The sequence below is a fragment of the Ruditapes philippinarum genome, unplaced genomic scaffold (genome assembly GCF_026571515.1).
Source record: "Ruditapes philippinarum isolate M1 unplaced genomic scaffold, ASM2657151v2 ctg579_1_1_1_1, whole genome shotgun sequence".
NCBI classification, from domain to species: Eukaryota; Metazoa; Mollusca; class Bivalvia; order Venerida; family Veneridae; genus Ruditapes; species Ruditapes philippinarum.
In genome coordinates this window covers 464,994-484,718 of record NW_026861557.1, presented here as the reverse complement: position 1 = coordinate 484,718, position 19,725 = coordinate 464,994, and the positions used below count along the sequence as shown (strand labels likewise).

Here is a 19,725-nt window from a genome sequence, read left to right as displayed (position 1 = left end):
ATACTCATTCAATATCCTCTGTTAATTTAATGCATGTAAAATATATATGTAATAATGTTGACCTGTGGTAAGTGTGATTAAACTTTAACTTAGTTAATTCTTTAAAAAATTTAGCTTTCCCTAAACATGTCATTCATGCAAAGTGCCCCATCTGTGACAAGAATGCAAGGCAATGAGAGGCGGGTAACTAGTTATCATTTAGACAATTCAAAACCCAATCTTATAATTTATAACAAATTGTTCATGCTAATATATAAATATCAGGAACAAAGTTGGGGATATCAGGATGTGGTATCATTCCATATTGTGGTGTTTATTTAAGTTAAGATGCTATATAACAATGCTAAAACAACAACCAGAAATTAAATAAAACTATAACGCTCAGTATTCATCCATGCTAAATGAGACTTTCAATTAAAAGAAACAAAACTAATACAAGCATGACTGTGCCCTAGAAGCTGCTTTAGTATACTGTGACATTTGAAGCAGAATTTGAACCCCCAAACTTTATGAAGGAATCTAAATCTGCAACTCTCCAAATTATGACATTTGAACTTCTAACTAAGGTATGAAGAAATCTGAATCTACAAATAGTATAGTTGATATGGAATCTGAGCCTTTATGACTGAGCATTGTTAGATTTGAAACGTTAATCTTGCACCACAATCGTTAGTTTTTCTCTGTCTATACAGTAACATGTCTGTCTTATATAAAAGGTCTTACCTTGAAGATTTTTCTAAATTTTCCACTTTACTTTTCAAATTTGCAAAACTTGAATCATATTTGCTAAAGAAGTCCATTCCAGAACTTTCGCTTCCATTTGAAACTTTAGTGTCATTAGCACTACTTGTGTCTCTTTTGGCACCCTGACTTACATCATTACAAGCACCTGAACTACACTGATCATCTGAGGTAGAAAAATCACTGTTTGACCTTGACCTCACTTCATCTGAAGAAAGTAGTTCCCAGTCGTCTTGTACCATATAACTGTTTTCACTGGTAACAGGAATGTATAAGTGCTCACGTAAAAACAAGCTGTCATTTGTCCATAATTTGTTTTCTCTTTTTATTTGTTCAACCTGAAAAATAAAGAGAAACTTAAAACTAGAGTCTGCTTACAACAGCATGAGATGAGTCTATTTACATTAACAGCATGAAACTAGAGCTATCATAAAAGGTGATTCATACATGTATGAAACCAGTCTTAAAACCTTTTGAAAACCTACCTAATATATTTTATAATGTTTCATATATGTACCAATAAATATAAAAATAAAAGAGTATAATCATCTGTTTAAACCATTATCTTTGTAAAAAAAAGTAATAAACTATCTTTCTATTTTTAGTAACAGTGACCTTAACCTTAAATCTAGGGGTCTAAAGGCAAGCCAAACCTGTGCAATTGCAACCTGGGTCTTCATAATTATAGCTTGCTATATACCAAGTTTGATTAGAATATCTCATTCCTAATTCAAGTTATTGTCCGGAAACCATTTTTCTATTTTTTTACAACAGTTAACTTGACCTTGAAGCCAGGGAGTCCAAAAGCACTACCAACCTGGATCTTCATATATTTTTAGCTTGCTATATATCAAGTTTGATTACATTATCTCACTTGTAACTTAAGTTATTATCTGGAGACCATTTTTTCATTTTTAGTAACAGTAACCTTAACCTTGAACCCAGGGGGTTCTAAAGCAATCCCAACCTGGGTTTTTTACATATGGTTGCTATATATAAAGTTTGATTACAATAACTCATTCAAAACTCAAGTTATCATTCGAAAACCATGAAGTGGACGGACCGACATTTTAGCTGACTCCTATATATACCCCCCTAAACTATGTATATATTTTGAGTCTACTTATAACAGCATGAGAAAGAGTCTGTTTAATATGAGAACAAGCTGCTTATAACAGCATGTCAATATGTCTACTTATGAAAACATAAGATTTTGTCTTTCTATAAATGCATATTTGATATAATATTATGGGATTGAGTCTGCTTATATTTATAAAAGCATGGGTTTGAGTCTGCTTATATAAAAGCATAGGATTATTTCTGTCCAGTTACAAAAACATGTGAATGACTGCAAAAAAACAGCAAGATGGTGAACAAAGTTTAAAACATAGATGTTACATATCAGAGTAAGCCTTGAACCCAATTACAAAGTTTATCATATTATTTACACACTACTTGTCTTCTTAAATTGGTGTATGTTAGTAAACAGCTGATTTATCTAGCTTCATATAAGGACAATGTCTCTAACTAAACAAAGTCATGTCAATATACTTTACATATTATCACATGCAGTATGAGAGTATGATAGACAACACTAGTATGTGGGACATCAATGATTTATATGATTCAGTTTACAAACACGGTTATATGTGTTTATTCCATATATAGTTTTGTAACTAGAGATTATGCTTGTTAAGTTAAATGGGTAAAATAACTAATGAAAATAAAATAATAACTATTTCCCATCTTTTTTTTAAAAATTATTCCTCAGAAACAAATTATCTATTCTTCTTTAGAAAGGGCACATATGAGTTTAATAACATTTAATTAATGGTTCTAGTCAGTATTTTTGGCATAAAAGTAGCAAAAAGTTAACAAAGTAGAATCTTAATATCTCTAGTATTCAATTGCCAAACAGCCACAGAAGCAAAAATTTGTTCAGGTATAAATTGGCCTGTGTGACTAGTAATTAAGCTTTCTGGAATTTATACAGTATAAAAGCAGTCATCGAATTAAGCATTGGCCCAGTGAAAATTAGTTCGGGTTAGTGAAAATTTTAAGAAAATTTAGTAAAATATATCCCTTAGGAAAAGGAAAGGCATTTAACTTGTAGTTATATTGCAGTTATTTAGCAGTTTTTTCAAATAAATGCCTTTTTTACAATTTTTTGCCCTTCATCTTAATTTGTAGGATTCCATTTAAACAGCAGTTCTTAAAAAACTGGTAAAAACTTGTTGTTAAAAAACTTGTGTCCAGCATTTTTTACCAGTTTTTCAACATTTAAAAATAAATGGTGATGTTAAACAATACTTACATTACCATTTTTTACAAGTTATTTTCTTGAACCATTTTTTTAAGCTAAAAGATTGTGACAGAAGCTGCAGTTTTTACAAGTTTTATTTAAATGCTTTTAGGAAAATATAATTCATGCACACTAATATTCACTTAATACCTTGTAGTGCATCATAGCAATATTGTATGTGTACAACTTGTATATATAATAAGCATATTATAACTATCAAAAGTACATCAAAAGTACATGTACATGTAAGGTACATCACATAACTAATATCATACCATGTTATCAGACTAATCCACTGTCATTTCTAATTATATTTAGACATTTACTTAAACAAAGTGGTCTAATAATAATCATTAATTGTAAGATTGTTTCTTAATTCAGCAATATCCTAACTTGATAACAAGCTTAGGTCTACATTGTACTTGAAGAGTATGCTTGCGTGCAGAAAGACCAAAGGGTTGGGACTGATCACTCCTGCGAATTGTGGTCAAAATCCCACCAGCAGCTAGACATACGAGTCAAACAAGGTTTTTCTATTTTGAGCTCTGGAAGCCATTTTGTGCAGCAAAAGGGAATGTGACAGAGATATGCATAACCAGGGTTTGGTGTAAATCTTACTAGCAGTTTGATCTGTGAAGCTGCACAAAGCTTTTTCTATTTTTTAGCTATGGTGGCCATTTTGTGCATCAAAACAGAAAGTGCTAGGGATATGCACAACTAGGTTTGGTACTGATCAATCCAGTGAAGATTGATCAAAATCCCAACAGTTGTTTGACAATCCAAATGAGGACGGATGGACCAACAGACGGACAGCTATGGAAAAAACAATATTGTGGTGCCCAGACCCCTGCTTAGTGTTTCCAGGGCAGTCTGCATGCAGCCTCACATTAACCCAGGGTTCGTTTTACACGGCCCAAGTACCAAATTATAAATGAACACATAAGACAATTTGTAACTTAAAACTCTTTTAATTAAAAATAATAAAATATTATATAGATGAATTTATTTAAATATACATAGTCATGGATGCCTAAAGTCTATTATTATTATTCCTATAGATGACCAGATTTCAGTAAACAAGTACCAGGTTTGGTACAATATAATGAGATACCAGATCTGGTAGTTACCAGATTGGGTACTATACCGGATTGGGTATTATACCAGATTTGGTATGAACCATTTCTGGAACAACCGTTCTCTACACTGGCAAAGTAATTATAACTGTTTAACAATAACAACAAGTGAATTTCACCTGTATCCGATCCATTTTCTGTTATTTAATCGTCTACAATTATCTACTCAATAGAGTACTTTTCTACCAGACGACCTGATATGAGATGACAACGATATGCTAACGCGCAGTATTTATAGTACCCTGTGACGTCATCACATTAATATTCAAAATGGCCGACCAGTGGCAAATTCAGAAATGTGACAAAATATTAAGCAAGATTACATGAAAATAAACGTATGTCAGCATTTAAGAATAGATAATAAACATTAATATATACAAATGGCATCTGAAAATCATAATAATGTGAGATAAAAGCAGTTACATAGAAAGTAATCATCAAAACAATGCGATGGTTCGTACTCAGAAATATTCGTACTCAAAGTCGGAAAATAAATAAAAGTAATAAAACATTGATAAAATAGCCTGAGCATCACAATATCATTAGAATTGTATCAATGTATGGTTATGACAAAATTTGTTTGAGACATAACAATAAAGTTACAAAGTTAAAATTATATCTACACATAAATTTATATGCAAATAGATATAGACCATGCTCCTACAATGCATAGTAATTTCTAAAAAAAATTGCATCAGTTTATTCAAGAAACACAATTATCTACTTTGACCTGTTTTAACGTTTTATATAGAATAAAACTAAAACTTGATTACCGGTAAAACTACAAAATCATGAATGATAAATATTTTTCTCTAATACTTTACATATTGGCATAGTTTACATTGTAAACATTTATTTTCAGATGTGAACAGTTGTTAACAGTATTATATTAGCTCAAATAAATGCAACAGTTTTTTGAAAGTTTTTTTGCAGTTATTTATGAGGTCATATAAAGGCTTCAGTAGTTTTTTGAAAGTTTTTTAATGATGTCATATAAATGGTTGAAAATGCAAACACAATTTTTTGGCAGTTATTTATGAGGTCATATAAATGGTTGGAAATGCTATCTCCATATTTGGAGGCAGTTTTATGATGTCATCTCATTTACATATTTCGGCTGATTTCAATGCTTTTTCAATGCTAAATAACTGCATTTTAAATGCATTTTAACTGCATTTTAAATGCTTTCTACATAATCACATTTGTCAAGGAAAACTGCTTAATAAATGGTTAAAACTGGTCAGAAAAACAATGCTAAATAACTGCAAGTTAAATGCCTTTCCTTTTCCTAAGGGATATAGTAGAATAAATTCAAAATTGAAATTCGGGCTAGTAAATTTAAAATCTTAAATTCATTGACTGTAAAATGGTACCAAAATAAAAAAGCTTTAAAAAAAGCATCAATCATTTCTGGGCATGATGGGCCTTTAAAGATTTATTTACATTGTAATATTTTTGATAATATATTGTTATATGTATCAACAATGAAGGTTTATAATGGTAGTATAAAGGGTATAAAGGTTAAGTGCTCTCTGGTACAATGGTACATAATTTTTACAGAGATTTGTAATCATGAAATTATTGAAAGAACTTACTTTTATTGACTTTAATTTTTTTTAAGCTGTTGCTGCTCTTTAAAATATATGTGTCCATCAAAGTTTAAGTCAAAAATCAAAAACAAAAACGTTAAGGTCAATCTGCTTTAATGTTTAAATGTGGTGCTAATCTATATCATATGCATGTATTCATATTCATTTATAAGACACTTTTGGATTACCTCAATATCTGTAGGGACATCATGGTACCTACAGTTAGTACAATATAGTTCACCACTGAGACTTTATCTGTTCCCAATAATTAGCAAAACTTTAATATGTTTGCAGTTACCCAGGTATGCCTTGGATTGTATACATATACTGTTTAGGGCATGAGAGGTGTCACATGTTACTTCTCATGAACAGACTCAAATTAATTCTAACCAAATTTGCCACTTCCATGTAATTTTATTGTTTAACTGTTCATTGCTTCAGACATCTCACATTTTCCAGATTTGTTTGTTATATATCTCTTACTGAGATGGTAAAAAAAAAAAATCAAGAAAAACACAAATAATTTAACCTCAAGTTTGAATACCACAAAGATTTGTATAATATTTCAAATGACCTTCATATGTCTCAATAAAAATAATTATAAATTGCAGTTTTATAAACACGATTATGTAATTATGGTATACTGAATAGGGGTATTTTCATTAAACAGGCATTTTAGTCATAATAAACACAAAATAAATATTTCTAATTTTAATACAATTAAAAACATTTTTTTTTGTAATTGTATAGTTTATGGAAGCTCAATCACTCATTAGTTTAGGATAATGGTTACAATAATCTACATTGACAGGTTCCACAAGTAAATGAACTGACATTAGAGAAATTATGCATTACTGCCTTTATGCATACCAGCTTTTCATGAACAGCAGATGTTGATCCGAGGCAAGAAGTTCCTCTGTATTGACTTAAATTACACTAATTCTTCATCAATAATGAATATGCATTTTGCAACCATTTAATTCTTTCTGCATGTTTAAGTGAAAAATCAGAATGATCTGAACCAGATAATTGGTTTATACAGAATTCATTTCAAGTTTGATTATGTAGGAAGATTAATGCTTATAGACACTCTCAAATCTGTTCATGGAATTAACCAACCAATGCAGAAGTGTAAAGTTTCTTGCTCAAGGGAACAACGGCTTGTCCCTAACAGGGTTGGAACCCATAAGGAAAGCGATCCTTAGATTACTAATCCATTTTTTTAACCACTCCAGATAACAAGAGCCATGTCAACATGGCCATCCCCCGCCGAATGTGTTTGCTCATTGGAAGAATGTATATGTAGTAGAGCAGAATAATTCCATTTTAAGAGGTCTTTTGGTAATGAAAACTGATGGCTATAGTGATAATAGATTTGAAACCTATGTGAATACTGATGGCTGAAAATAACAAAGGGCAATAACTGAAAAATAATGCAGGGTAGGTTATCATTCTTGTGTGCTGCATCCCTCCTCAGTAAAATCTATCCACCTATGAAGTTTCAAGTTGATACCTCAAATACTTTTTGAGAAAAAAATTGAATTGAAAAATTAAGTATGAAAAATAACAAAGGGCAATAACTCAAAATTATAAAAGGTAGAGCTATCATTCTTGTGCACTGCACACCTCCTGAGTTAGATCTATGCACCTATAAAGTTTCATGTTGATATCTCAAAGGCCTTTTGAGTTATGCTCTGGACAAAAATAAATTTTGAAAAATAACAAAGGGCAATACCTTAACAATTATGCAGGGTAGAGTTATCATTCTTGTGCACTGCACTCTCCTCCTCAATAAGATCCATACAGCTATGAAGTTTCAAGTTGATACCTCAAACACTTTTGAGTTATGCTCCACTCTGGTGAAAAATTAGGTATGAACTAGAGGATGCTTTTGTAAAAAAGCGCATGTCTCCCCCACTGCTGAGAATAACTGTGAATGGAAACAGGAATGGAAATGGAGATAAAAGAACAGAGTATATAAAACCAGACAACTGATATATCACTGATATATCAATAATAGTTAAATGTCCTCACTGATAAGAACTCTAGTTATCATCCGGAAATGAGAAAATGACCAATGGTCACTGTGACCTTAACCTTTGACCTACTGACCCCATAAACAAGAGGGATTATCTGCTCAATAAGACCAATCATCCTATGAAGTTTGAGGGTTGTAGGTCTAAAGGAACTCTAGTTATCATCCGGAAAGGAGAAATTAACCAACGGTCGCTGTGACCTTGACCTTTGACCTACTGACCATTAAAACAATAGGGATCATTTGATTAATAAGACCAATCATCCTATGAAGTTTGAGGGTTGTAGGTCAAAAGGAACTCTAGTTATCATCCGGAAATGAGAAATTGACCAACGGTCACTGTGACCTTGACCTTTGACCTACTGACCCCAAAAACAATAGGGATCATCTGCTCTATAAGACCAATCATCCTATGTAGTTTGAGGGCTGTAGGTCAAAAGGAACTCTAGTTATCATCCGGAAACGAGAAATTGACCAACGGTCACTGTGACCTTGACCTTTGAACTACTGACCCCAAAAAACAATAGGGATCATCTGCTCAATAAGACCAATCATCCTATGAAGTTTGAGGTCTGTAGGTCTAAAGGAACTCTAGTTATCATCCGGAAACGAGAAATTGACCAATGGTCAGTGTGACCTTGACCTTTGACCTACTGACCCCAAAAACAATAGGGATCATCAGCTCTATAAGACCAATCATCCTATGAAGTTTGAGGGCTGTAGGTCAAAAGGAACTCTAGTTATCATCCGGAAACGAGAAATTGACCAACGGTCACTGTGACCTTGACCTTTGAACTACTGACCCCAAAAACAATAGGGATCATCTGCTCAATAAGACCATTCATCCTATGAAGTTTGAGAGCTGTAGGTCAAAAGGAACTCTAGTTATCGTCCGGAAACGAAGAATGGACGGACGAACTGACGGACTGACGGACGGACTGACGGACGGACAGGGCAAAAACAATATGTCTCCCCCCGAGGTGGGGGAGACATAAAAATAACAAAGGGCAATAACTCAAAAATTATGAAAGGTAGAGTTATCATTCTTGTGCACTGCACACCTCCTGAGTGAGATCTATGCACCTATGAAGTTTCAAGTTGATACCTCAAATACTTTTTGAGATAAGCTCTGGACAAAATAGCATGAAAAAGAACAAAGGGCAATAACTCAAAAAATGTGTAGGGAAGAGTTATCATTCTTGTGCACAGCATTCCTCCTCAATAAGATCTATCCACCTATGACATTTCATGTTGATATCTCAAACACTTTTTGAGTTATGCTCCACTCAGGTGAAAAATTAAGTATGAAAAATAACAAAGGGCAATAACTCAAAAATTATGAAAGGTAGAGTTATCATTCGTGTGCACTGCACACCTCCTGAGTAAGATCTATGCACCTATGAAGTTTCATGTTGATATCTCATAGGCTTTTTGAGTTATGCTCTGGACAAAAATTAATTTTGAAAAATTACAAAGGGCAATAACTCAAAAATTATGCAGGGTAGAGTTATCATTCTTAAGCACTGCACTCCTCCTCCTCAATGAGGTCTATCCACCTATGAAGTTTCAAGTTGATAACTCAAATACTTTTTTGAGATATGCTCCGGACAAAAATGCCGGACGGAAGGACGGACGGATGGATGGACGGACGGTCGTACGGACGGAGACTATTACTATATCCCCCGCCGCCTTTTCGGCGGGGGATAATAAATATAATGACTTATATTATGCAATTCACAAACATTTTTGACAAAGTAACAGCTTTGAAGGGGGCCATAGTTCATGATACGTAGATAGATAACATAATAAAACTGATTAATCCTTAGACAGAACCATCCATGTTTTTCCCCTGTTCAAAACAAAAGAAAACTACGAAGAAAACATTGCTACAATAAGTATGCCAAGTACTAAGATATAATCAAAAATTAATGTATAAGCAAAACAGATGTATGATTAGCAAGTATGCTAATGTGTAAATAAGCATACTACAGTTTAACTTGAGCTGTAACTTCCGAGTAGCGGTCACTTGCCAACAACTGTCATGTAAATTTCTCCACGCTGAAAACCCCTACATAAATGGACACCATTATTATAAGCAGTCACTTGCTGTCTGTGGCCAGCAGCCAGTAGAATATCCTTACCTGTGGCCAGCAGCCGCTAGAATATCCTTCCCTGTGGCCAGCAGCCACTAGAATATCCTTCCCTGTGGCCATTTTTAATTCAAACCATGGTCAGTGTAACTTTGTTAACATTAAACAAAAGGTGTGAAAATACAAATAATGCAATGATGATTCAATGGCCTTTGTTTGTATAGACATGCTTGATTGTAACTTTTCCTTTTAATTTATAGACTTGCTCCTTTGAATTTAATCAAGTGAACATATATCAATATATTAAATTAAATGGCTAAAACAATGGAAACTAGAACTGCCACTATCATGGCGTGAATACCCCCGCATACCACTTTGTCAGAATCAACAGTGGCCATTTAGAGCTCAAGGACAACCTCCCTGCCAAATCTGAGGTTACTAAGCCATTGCATTGCTAAGTTATGTATTCTACATGCTTCAAATGTGAAAATGTCAAAATCAATACATTGCGGACAGGACATTCTTTAGCAATTGAGAAGAAAAGTTGTTTTTTTGTCAAGGTCCTGTGACCTTGACCTTTGACCCAGTGACCTCAAAATCAATAGGGGTCACCTTATAGTCATGATCAACATCCATGCCAAATATGAAGACTGTGGGTCAAAGGAATCTTAAGTTAATGGGTGGACAAACTTTTTGAAGTCACAGTCCCTATGACCTTGACCTTTGATCCAGTGACCTCAAAATCAAAAGGGGTCATCTACTAATCATGATCAACGTCCATGCCAAATATGAAGACTGTGGGTCAAAGGAATCTAAAGTTATTGGGCAGACAAACTTTTTGAAGTCAAAGTCCCTGTGACCTTGACCTTTGACCTGGTGACCTCAAAATCAATAGGGGTCATCTACTAATCATGACTAACCTCCATGCCAAATATGAAGACTGTGGGTCAAAGGAATCTTAAGTTATTGGGCGGACAAGCTTTTTGAAGTCAAGGCCCCTGTGACCTTGACCTTTGACCTGGTGACCTCAAAGTCAATAGGGGTCATCTACTAATCATGACTAACCTCAATGCCAAATATGAAGACTATGGGTCAAAGGAATCATAAGTTATTGGGCGGACAAGCTTTTTGAAGTCAAGGCCCCTGTGACCTTGACCTTTGACCTGGTGACCTCAAAATCAATAGGGGTCATCTACTAATCATGACTAACCTCAATGCCAAATATGAAGACTGTGGGTCAAAGGAATCTTAAGTTATTGGGCAGACAAGCTTTTTGAAGTCAAGGCCCCTGTGACCTTGACCTTTCACCTGGTGACCTCAAAATCAATAGGGGTCATCTACTAATCATGTCTAACCTCCATGCCAAATATGAAGACTAAGGGTCAAAGGAATCTTAAGTTATTGGGCGGACAAGAAAAAACCGACGGACAGCCGGACGGCCGGACGGAAGGACGGACAAGCTGATTCCAGTATACCCCCCTTACAACTTTGTTGTGCGGGGTTATAATTATCTGAATACAATTACAATGTTATAGACTGTCATCATGGCTTATAAATGCATCATATATACAAGGGATCTACATTTTTATTAGATATAGTTGTCCAGGATATATAACCACACTCAGGCAAAATAAAGTTGCATCAAACTTGATCAAAGATGACCTTGTTCCAGCATTAAATTTTTAGTATGCATGTTGCACATATAGAAACAACAAAAAATTACAAGTATGATTTGTACAATTAATTATATTATTTGGTTTACAAACTGTTCAACTGAAATGGGCCTCTTGTTCACTTTAAAAAAAAACATTTTCTAACCTTTCACAGTCATTCCTATGTTTTCCTTTCTTATTTTCAGTTTTATTTGGTACATGTGTACACATGGCTTTAATTTTAAGGAATGAAAGCTACCGTTTAATAGCTAAAAATTGTTTATGAAATTGCACATCAGATAAACGTGAAATCAGTTGTGAAGAGAGATGATGACATGTCCAAATACTGATGAAATATTGTATTTACACAAACTACTTTTTAACACATTATTTAGGTATGGGTTTGCATGAAGTATATGATTTTTTTTTGTTTTGCATTTTAACAGGATCAATTGCTGTGAAACTTTTCACTGTGATTTTGTTCAACAAATAATAGATTCAAGATAGCTGTGCAGAGAGCAATAAAAGGCAGATTTTTAAAGTATAATTATGACGTTGTAGTAGCTTTTTAAAAGTTTATTTTATGGTTGCATTGCAAAATAAGTTTTGTGATTTAAATAAAATATGTCAACATATTAATCTGACAGCTTAAAAAAACAAGCATCGTATAGTTTTGTTAACGTTTTTAACAGTATTCTTGTAAATCTCATTAAAAATTGTTCACAAGTTATTATTTTAAAAGGAAAACCCTGTGGTAACACTAAAGTTTGTATACAAATTTTAACATGCAAATGAAGACTAGTATAATTAGCTTGTGTATGCGCTACGTCACAAAGGTAAAATCCATTGCAACCATGTAGATCACAGCAAAATGAGCAAATAGGAGATATTCTTGTGCAAACAAACTTATATCATTTTAGTTTCACAGTACATTAGCCCTGTCGTTAACAAAAAAGTAATCATCTCATAAAAAAGATTGCGGAAATATACCATTAAATTTGGACTGCTACTTAAAAATGTTTGTTGATTTTCTATTGATGAACGGATGACCCAAAGGCGGACTTTCTCATGTAAATGGAAATTGTACTTCCGATTTTGCCACAATGAGGTTGTAGATTTTATGGTTTATAAAACTCATTTTGGTTGTATGGACACAAAATAAGAACGGGAGTCGATATGAAACATTTAATTAACAAAATGTAGCTATTTCTTTTTTATGAAATTTATTTAATGTAGCTTTAATAATTTTTAAAGAAATTTAAGTTTGATATTTAAATTCTGTAAATTATTTCAAAATAATTTGTATACTTTCATTTCAATTATATTTTAATTAATATCAAAATATTCTACTTATTAGTCTATTTAACATATTTCCCAATTATTCAACTCAAACATTCATATATATAGATGCAGTTGTGACAAGAAATAAACTTTTATTGGCATACAAAACACCACAAAACACCTCTTGTTTTATTATAAACAAATTATATCCTTCATTATTCTTCACTATTCACATCAAATGAATTATTTTCATAATTTATTTTTCAATGAAAGGACTAAATACAAATGTGATATTATAAGTTCAAAAAGAAACGTTTATAAATAAAGAAAAAAAGATTTATATAATATTTACATAAAATTATATCCTCTTCAGGATCATGTCCAGAAATTTGAACAGAGTTATTCCACATTACCTGCAAATCTTAAAGCCAGTAATTTTTGCCGTAAACTATTTCAGTTCATAAATAAGACTAAAAATAACTCAATCAACCTGAAATATTGCAATGAAATTGAGCTTATGATATTATAGTAATTATGAATTATAAGTATCAGTTTTTTTATCATCGTTGCAGACAGATGTGCTGTATTTAAAAAAAGAAATAAGATATTTGTATTATCACTTAAAAATATTTTTTTTCAAAAACCAGATAATAAATGGTAAAGCTACATTTTTTTTTGTAAAGTAGGTAAGGATTGTTTCAAAGAATTATGGTGGTTTCGTCGAACTACCGGTTCGGCTAACTTAATTTATGAAGAGGTGCGAAAGTGGTTTCGTTTAACTGATGTTATATATAGTAATTAAAGGCAAAGTAGACGTGGTTCATATATACTGTAAAGTGTTTTCATCATCAATATTTTGTTATAATTAAATTATGACGCAAATATCATTAATGAATATAATATATTGTAGAAGTATGTTTATATAAAAATTATTATACTTATTTTGAAAAGTTTTTTTCGTTATTTGATAAATTATTTTTGAGTCAAGAATAAATTACAAAAAAAACAATATTATTTTGTTTGCAAAATTAATTGTTTAGTTAGGGCTTGGTTTACGAAATAAATCAATTGTTTATAATTGATGACAGAGAAAGTTTGTTTGTCTTATCAGCCGATCAGTTAACACGATACGCCCGAATCCATGAGATGACTACTTCCCAACTACTGAGACTGTGCAGCCACATTATTGGAATAGGATGCAACAACATCAACAACGGGATTTATGAGGACGATTTTTAAGTGTTATATATAAAAAGTGATGAATAAAGAATAAAAAAATATTGTTGAATACTACGTAAAAGCCGGTGTATACTCAGGTTGTACTTTTAAACGTATATATATTTCTATGATGTTGTTTGTTCACTGAGATCTTGTGTTATTATTTTATGTAAATATCATAATTATACTAAAGAAAAGAACAAATAATATGTTTAAATTTTCAATATTGTGTCTTTACTTGCATGAAAATGTGTGATAAACCACACATTAACTTGATTAAGACCCGCGAAAATTGATGTGCCCATTATACAATAGCTATTGTTCACTATATAAATTAAGTTAGCCGAAACCACTACCTTTTTTACTATAGAAGATCAGTTAGACGAACCGATAGTTCGACGTAACCACTCCCACCCGTTTCAAAAGGGCATTCTGCACTTTAATAGCCGTTAGTGCTGACAAATTTATTATGATTGATGTACCGTTAAGGGGTGGACAACAAGATATTAAAGTGTTTATATGTGGTTATCTGGGAGTTTCTACTCCATGTATTGTAATTAAAGCCGTGCATTGTATTCCCAAATTATTTATCCTGTCTTATAGAGATTAATACATTTAAACTAGACTGTCTCCTTAAGTTTGCTGGCAGTTATGACAGAAGTATTTATTATTTAGAAATGTTATGTGTTATTGTATTTTTTTCTTTTGTAGAAAACCAAAATTACCATTGTATATTTGCTTAAAATTTGTAAAATATCACAAATTATAAATGTGTTCGACGAATTTTAAGTACGAAACTATCTCATTAACAGCTGTCAAAACAGAAAACTCACCGTTGCTCCGTATTTAAGAGATATACCCTGCAATGTATCAACTCTGGATACTATATGTTTTACATATTTAGTGAATTTTGGTTGGGGTTTTGTTGTAGATCCATATTTAGTTTGATTTCTTGCAATATTTCCGAATAACTTTCGTTCAGTGCCGTCTTCCGACATTTTGGACAGAATATGTGTCACGTGACAACAAATTTCCTCCAAGGCTAACCTCAGGACCTCAGTAGCCTAAAAGCGGTACCACTAAAATACGCAACGGAACAGAGTGCAAAATTTAAAATGTGGCAATAAAATACGACTAGCAATGTTTTTTTTTTTTAATTTAAATTAGTATGTGTTCAATAATAATGCAACAAAGTCAAAATGAAACACAAGCAAAAGAGATTAGTATGTTTAGTTTAATAATATTTTATTGCGTTTATAGAGGTACATCAATTCATTTACATAAACAAAATTACACATTATACAAAAGGTTCCAAGGGCAAAAAGTTTTAACAACATTATTGTGGGCCCTTCCCTATTAATATGGACGTCCACACCCCAAATATCACAGTAATGCCTATAATACTCGCGAGAGGGATTTACAGTTCTCAGAGAAAAATAGATAAAGAACAATTATATATTCCCACCAGTGTAATATCAGGCTCCAAGGTACGACACGCTGTCTAACCTGTGACTGAAATTATATAACCTCTGTGACGTTCTAAAAAGATGCAAATTCTGTATCAAAATGAAAACTAAAACAGAAGTAATGATACAATAATAATGAAATAATAATGAAAGAATTACATAATCACATAATATATATGTCCTTATAAAATTATGTCGACCACTTAATTTAGTAAAAAAAAATGGTGACCAATTAAATATTAATTCAAATTGATCTAAGCCGTAAAACTCTACTTATTCTATATGGTCAGCAAATTTAACGCTCTTTAAATTCAAGCGAGAAAATGCTGATCAGTTTAACATATAGTAGAATCTGCTGACCAGTTAGATATATAAGTAAAATGCTGACCAGTCAGATATAAAGAGAAAAATATTTTTTGCCGGAATATTTAAATTGATTTTAGCCTTAAGATTTAAGCCGTAAAACTCTTCTTATTCTATATGGTCAGCAAATTTTTACATTCAGGTGAGAAAATGCTGACGAGTTAGACATATAGGGAAACTGCTGTCCTGTTAGACATATAAGGAAATTGCTGACCAGTAAGATATATAGAGAAAAACGATATTTTGACATGAAATTGTTATTCATTTTATAATGTTTGCAAAGTTAATATATATTGTATAAAATCATATGTCGACAATTTAATTAAGTAAAAAGAGCTGACCAAGTATATATTAATTCAAATTGATTTAAGCCGTAAAATCCTTCTACTTTTATATGGTCAGCAAATTTAATGCTCTTTACATTCAGGCGAAAAAATGCTGACCAGTAAAACATATATTAGAATTTTCTGACCAGTTAGATATATTGGGTAAATGCTGACCTGTTAGGCCTATATATAGAGAAAATTGTATGAATAATTGTTTAAACATTTTTGTCAACATAACATCATTTTCACCTGAAATCTGATTGCAAAATTTTTTAATTAAGTTTTACACAATTATTAAAATGCCCGTGCATGTTACATATACATGTGGTTCTTTAAGCATTCCCCTATTAGATTAGTCCAACTAATTAGACTTGTCAAAGAGACACCGAGATAATTTTGGACGGGCGCTGTCTTTTTCCAAGTCCAACCACGAACTGCATTTTTATGCACGGACGCTTCCCAATTAGAAGTTGTTGGGAGCGAATACTAGAAAAGTTTCAAAGAAACGGTCTACATTACCTGAAAGAGAATCGTTTTTTATGCAAGGTTCCAAATTATCATACTTCAAAGTCGAACAGAAGTCTAAATATTCCACTTTAATTTTTTTAATCGTTGAAAATTATTGAAAGCGGCCATATTGGAAAACGGTGTCATGGTAAAATTGTAAACACTGGTAAAATCCATGGTGTAACACAGGTATCGGCGGCAATCGATTGTATTCGCCAAGCTTTATTATACAATTTGTTTGTTTTTTATATGAATTATTGCAGGAATAACTCTTTTATTCACACACAAATATTTCAGCATTAAAAAGAGAATGTGTAAAGGAAATTATGATAACCTTACTTAAGAAATTAAATAGTTTATGATGTCCGATGTCAGATCATACTGCATTTAAGTCCGTTTAAATTGTCAAATTAGATATTATTAAGTTGGAATTTTTAACATCTGTGATCATTAGGTGAAATTTCTGAACTACCGTTTTATTTTATAACCCTGCCATGATTTCCCACATACGAAAATACAATGTAATTGTAGGTACATCTTAATTAATGAATTATAATTATACTATACATGATGAAGCAAAGAAGAATTTCAATTTATATTACACTCCATATCATTTTCTAGTTTATTTTCTTTAAAAGAAATTGAGGACGGTTGTGTATGGGAAGAAGTTCAAAACAACCCAAAATAACTTTAAAACTCTGAAAAAAAATCTTAAAATTTCAAACTATAAAATGGAATTTCAGACAGTCCTCAGTAAAATATAATTGTCGCACAGATTTGACGGGGTTTATGATAAAAACACAGCAAGCAGAATTTAGTGACCGTTATTTACATGTTGAATAGCATAACAATGTAAGACAGATGGGATAAATGTTGGAACGACTGTCGCAAAAGGCACCAAAACCTCTGATACCCATTAAAAATTCCATGTTATCTAGTTCCCGTTGAACGGCACCTCGAATGTGTCTCATTGAAAGTTCCATGATTACCGCCGTATTATGTACACATCTGTGCATGGATGTTGATTAAAAATTTCAACATTATTATGTTTAAGTGATCAATTCTGTTTAAACCGGCGAAAGGGAGCACTTGAACCTACCAGAGCCGTCTTTGGCACTCCTGTGTATTTATGTTTCGATTTTGCAGTTTCAGGCGTTTTTGGTGGGTTTTTTTGGAGGGTGGATACATGAATGTGGATAAGTTTTTTCTGTTTCTTTACATTTCTTTGCTTGTTTGCCGAACCTTGTATTGATAATCATTATCTGTTTGTTACGGTTCGGTATACATGTATACAATATGATAAACAAGATGAACAAGGAAAGGCGGCGTTCAATGAACGCAAACCCCACATGACCCAGGAACATGAACCATTGGCAAGGAGCCCAGGAGGATCCTAAATTAAAACGGGAAAGGGCGCAAGGGAGAGCACGGTCAGGCTTATCACTAAAATGTAACTGAGAAGGAAATCAAAGAAAATAAATAAATGAATGATTAATAGGACCACAAAGTTAACGAGCACAGGGGAAGGGGATAGGAAATTCGGGGAGGGGGCGAAATAAAGAAATAAAACTAGGGGCAAAGGGTAGATACTTACCAAAGACGAAAAAACAACAAGGGACACAAACAAAAGTGTCACCAAAACAGTATGAAACAGGACCACTAAGTTAACGGGCACAGGAGAAGGGGATAGGAAATTCGGGGGAGGGGGCGAAATAAAGAAATAAAACTAGGGGCAAAGGGAAGAAACTTACCATAGACGAGAAAACAACAAGGGACACAAACAAAAGTGTCACCAAAACAGTATGAAACAACAAGACATACACCTTATACATTTATAAGTCTCTTAATCTGTTCATTTGAAAATTCTGATCTTCTCAATGACTTTTTTTAATATCCTCTACTTAAAATTTATTTCAATTAAAATATGTGACCCTTCCTTTATAGTTACACAGCATATGGCTGGATCACAATAAAGTTCCTTTTTAGTAAATTAATAAAGTATGTCAAGAAGACATTTAACTTTATCAATAGGTTTAATATGGTATTATATATCGGCAATCGGTGAAAAAGAGCTCTTGAAATATTATTTGTACAAATACTGAATAATTTGAAGTGTATTTCAAATAGTTTCCTTCAATATTTCTTTTACGTTCCTAATTGTCATATAAATATGCATGTATAAATGAAGTCAGTATTTTATCCGAGAGTGACATTTGGCAGTCATTAGCAGTAAACAAGAAGGCAAACCACCAATTGATAAATGTTGAGTATATGTATTAAAATATTTAAAAAATATTAAACAACAGTACTTGTACGGAGCCTATTTGCGACCATTGCATTTTAGGTTAAATACAATGATACTTTTCAATAGTATTTAATAATGCACACATTTATTAAAAAATAATGAATAGATTTATTTCCCCCGATATTTCGTTTAAGTTAATCTTCATGCGTAACCCACACTTACCTGCTAGACACACTGGTAGCTACTACCAGCTTTCACGGAATCGATTTTTTACGATGACGTCATAACATGTCCGCCGAAGATAGAGTAGACAGTACAAATTTGAAATAAATCGCATGTATGCGTTAAGACAGGTACAATCTAATATTTTTTCTAGGAGAAGTTAGTACTAAAATTTATATTCTATTGATCTTTAGAGGTGATTGAAGTTACTTTCAGGTTTAAGCAGTAAAAATCAGTCCAAACTATCGATAGTGTTGCCGGTAGATTTTCCGTGCGTAAAAATGACAGTTAAAATTAGGCGTAACGGTTTGACAGTAAGAAAAAAAAAGTCTGTAAAATGGGTCAAACCGTTCACGCCAAATTAATTAGGCTACTATTAGATCTATTGTAACTTTTTCAGTACGCATAAAATAATAATAATAATAATAATAATGATGATGATGATGATGATGATGATGATGACGATGATGATGATGATGATGATGATGATGATAATCTTTCTTTATTTAACTGGTCAGCAGTTTCCAATATATTCTATAGCGTCAGCGAACGCGT

General features: G+C 32.5%; 1 protein-coding gene across 2 annotated transcripts in view; it reads right to left on the bottom strand.

Moving 5' to 3' along the window:
- The window catches only part of LOC132716101 (lysM and putative peptidoglycan-binding domain-containing protein 2-like), a 32,162-nt gene extending 17,088 nt beyond the window's left edge, over positions 1–15,074 (bottom strand). Inside the window, exons 1-2 of one of the 2 annotated variants that reach the window (XM_060699276.1) lie at positions 14,875–15,074; positions 724–1,079 (exon numbers count right to left, since the gene is read on the bottom strand). In XM_060699276.1, coding sequence (XP_060555259.1) covers positions 724–1,079; positions 14,875–15,039 — 521 coding nt within the window. In that variant the 5' untranslated portion in view covers positions 15,040–15,074. The remainder of the gene's footprint in view (positions 1–723; positions 1,080–14,874) is intronic. The other variant, XM_060699277.1, reaches the window with a different exon arrangement.
- Between the last annotated feature and the right edge of the window lie 4,651 nt (positions 15,075–19,725).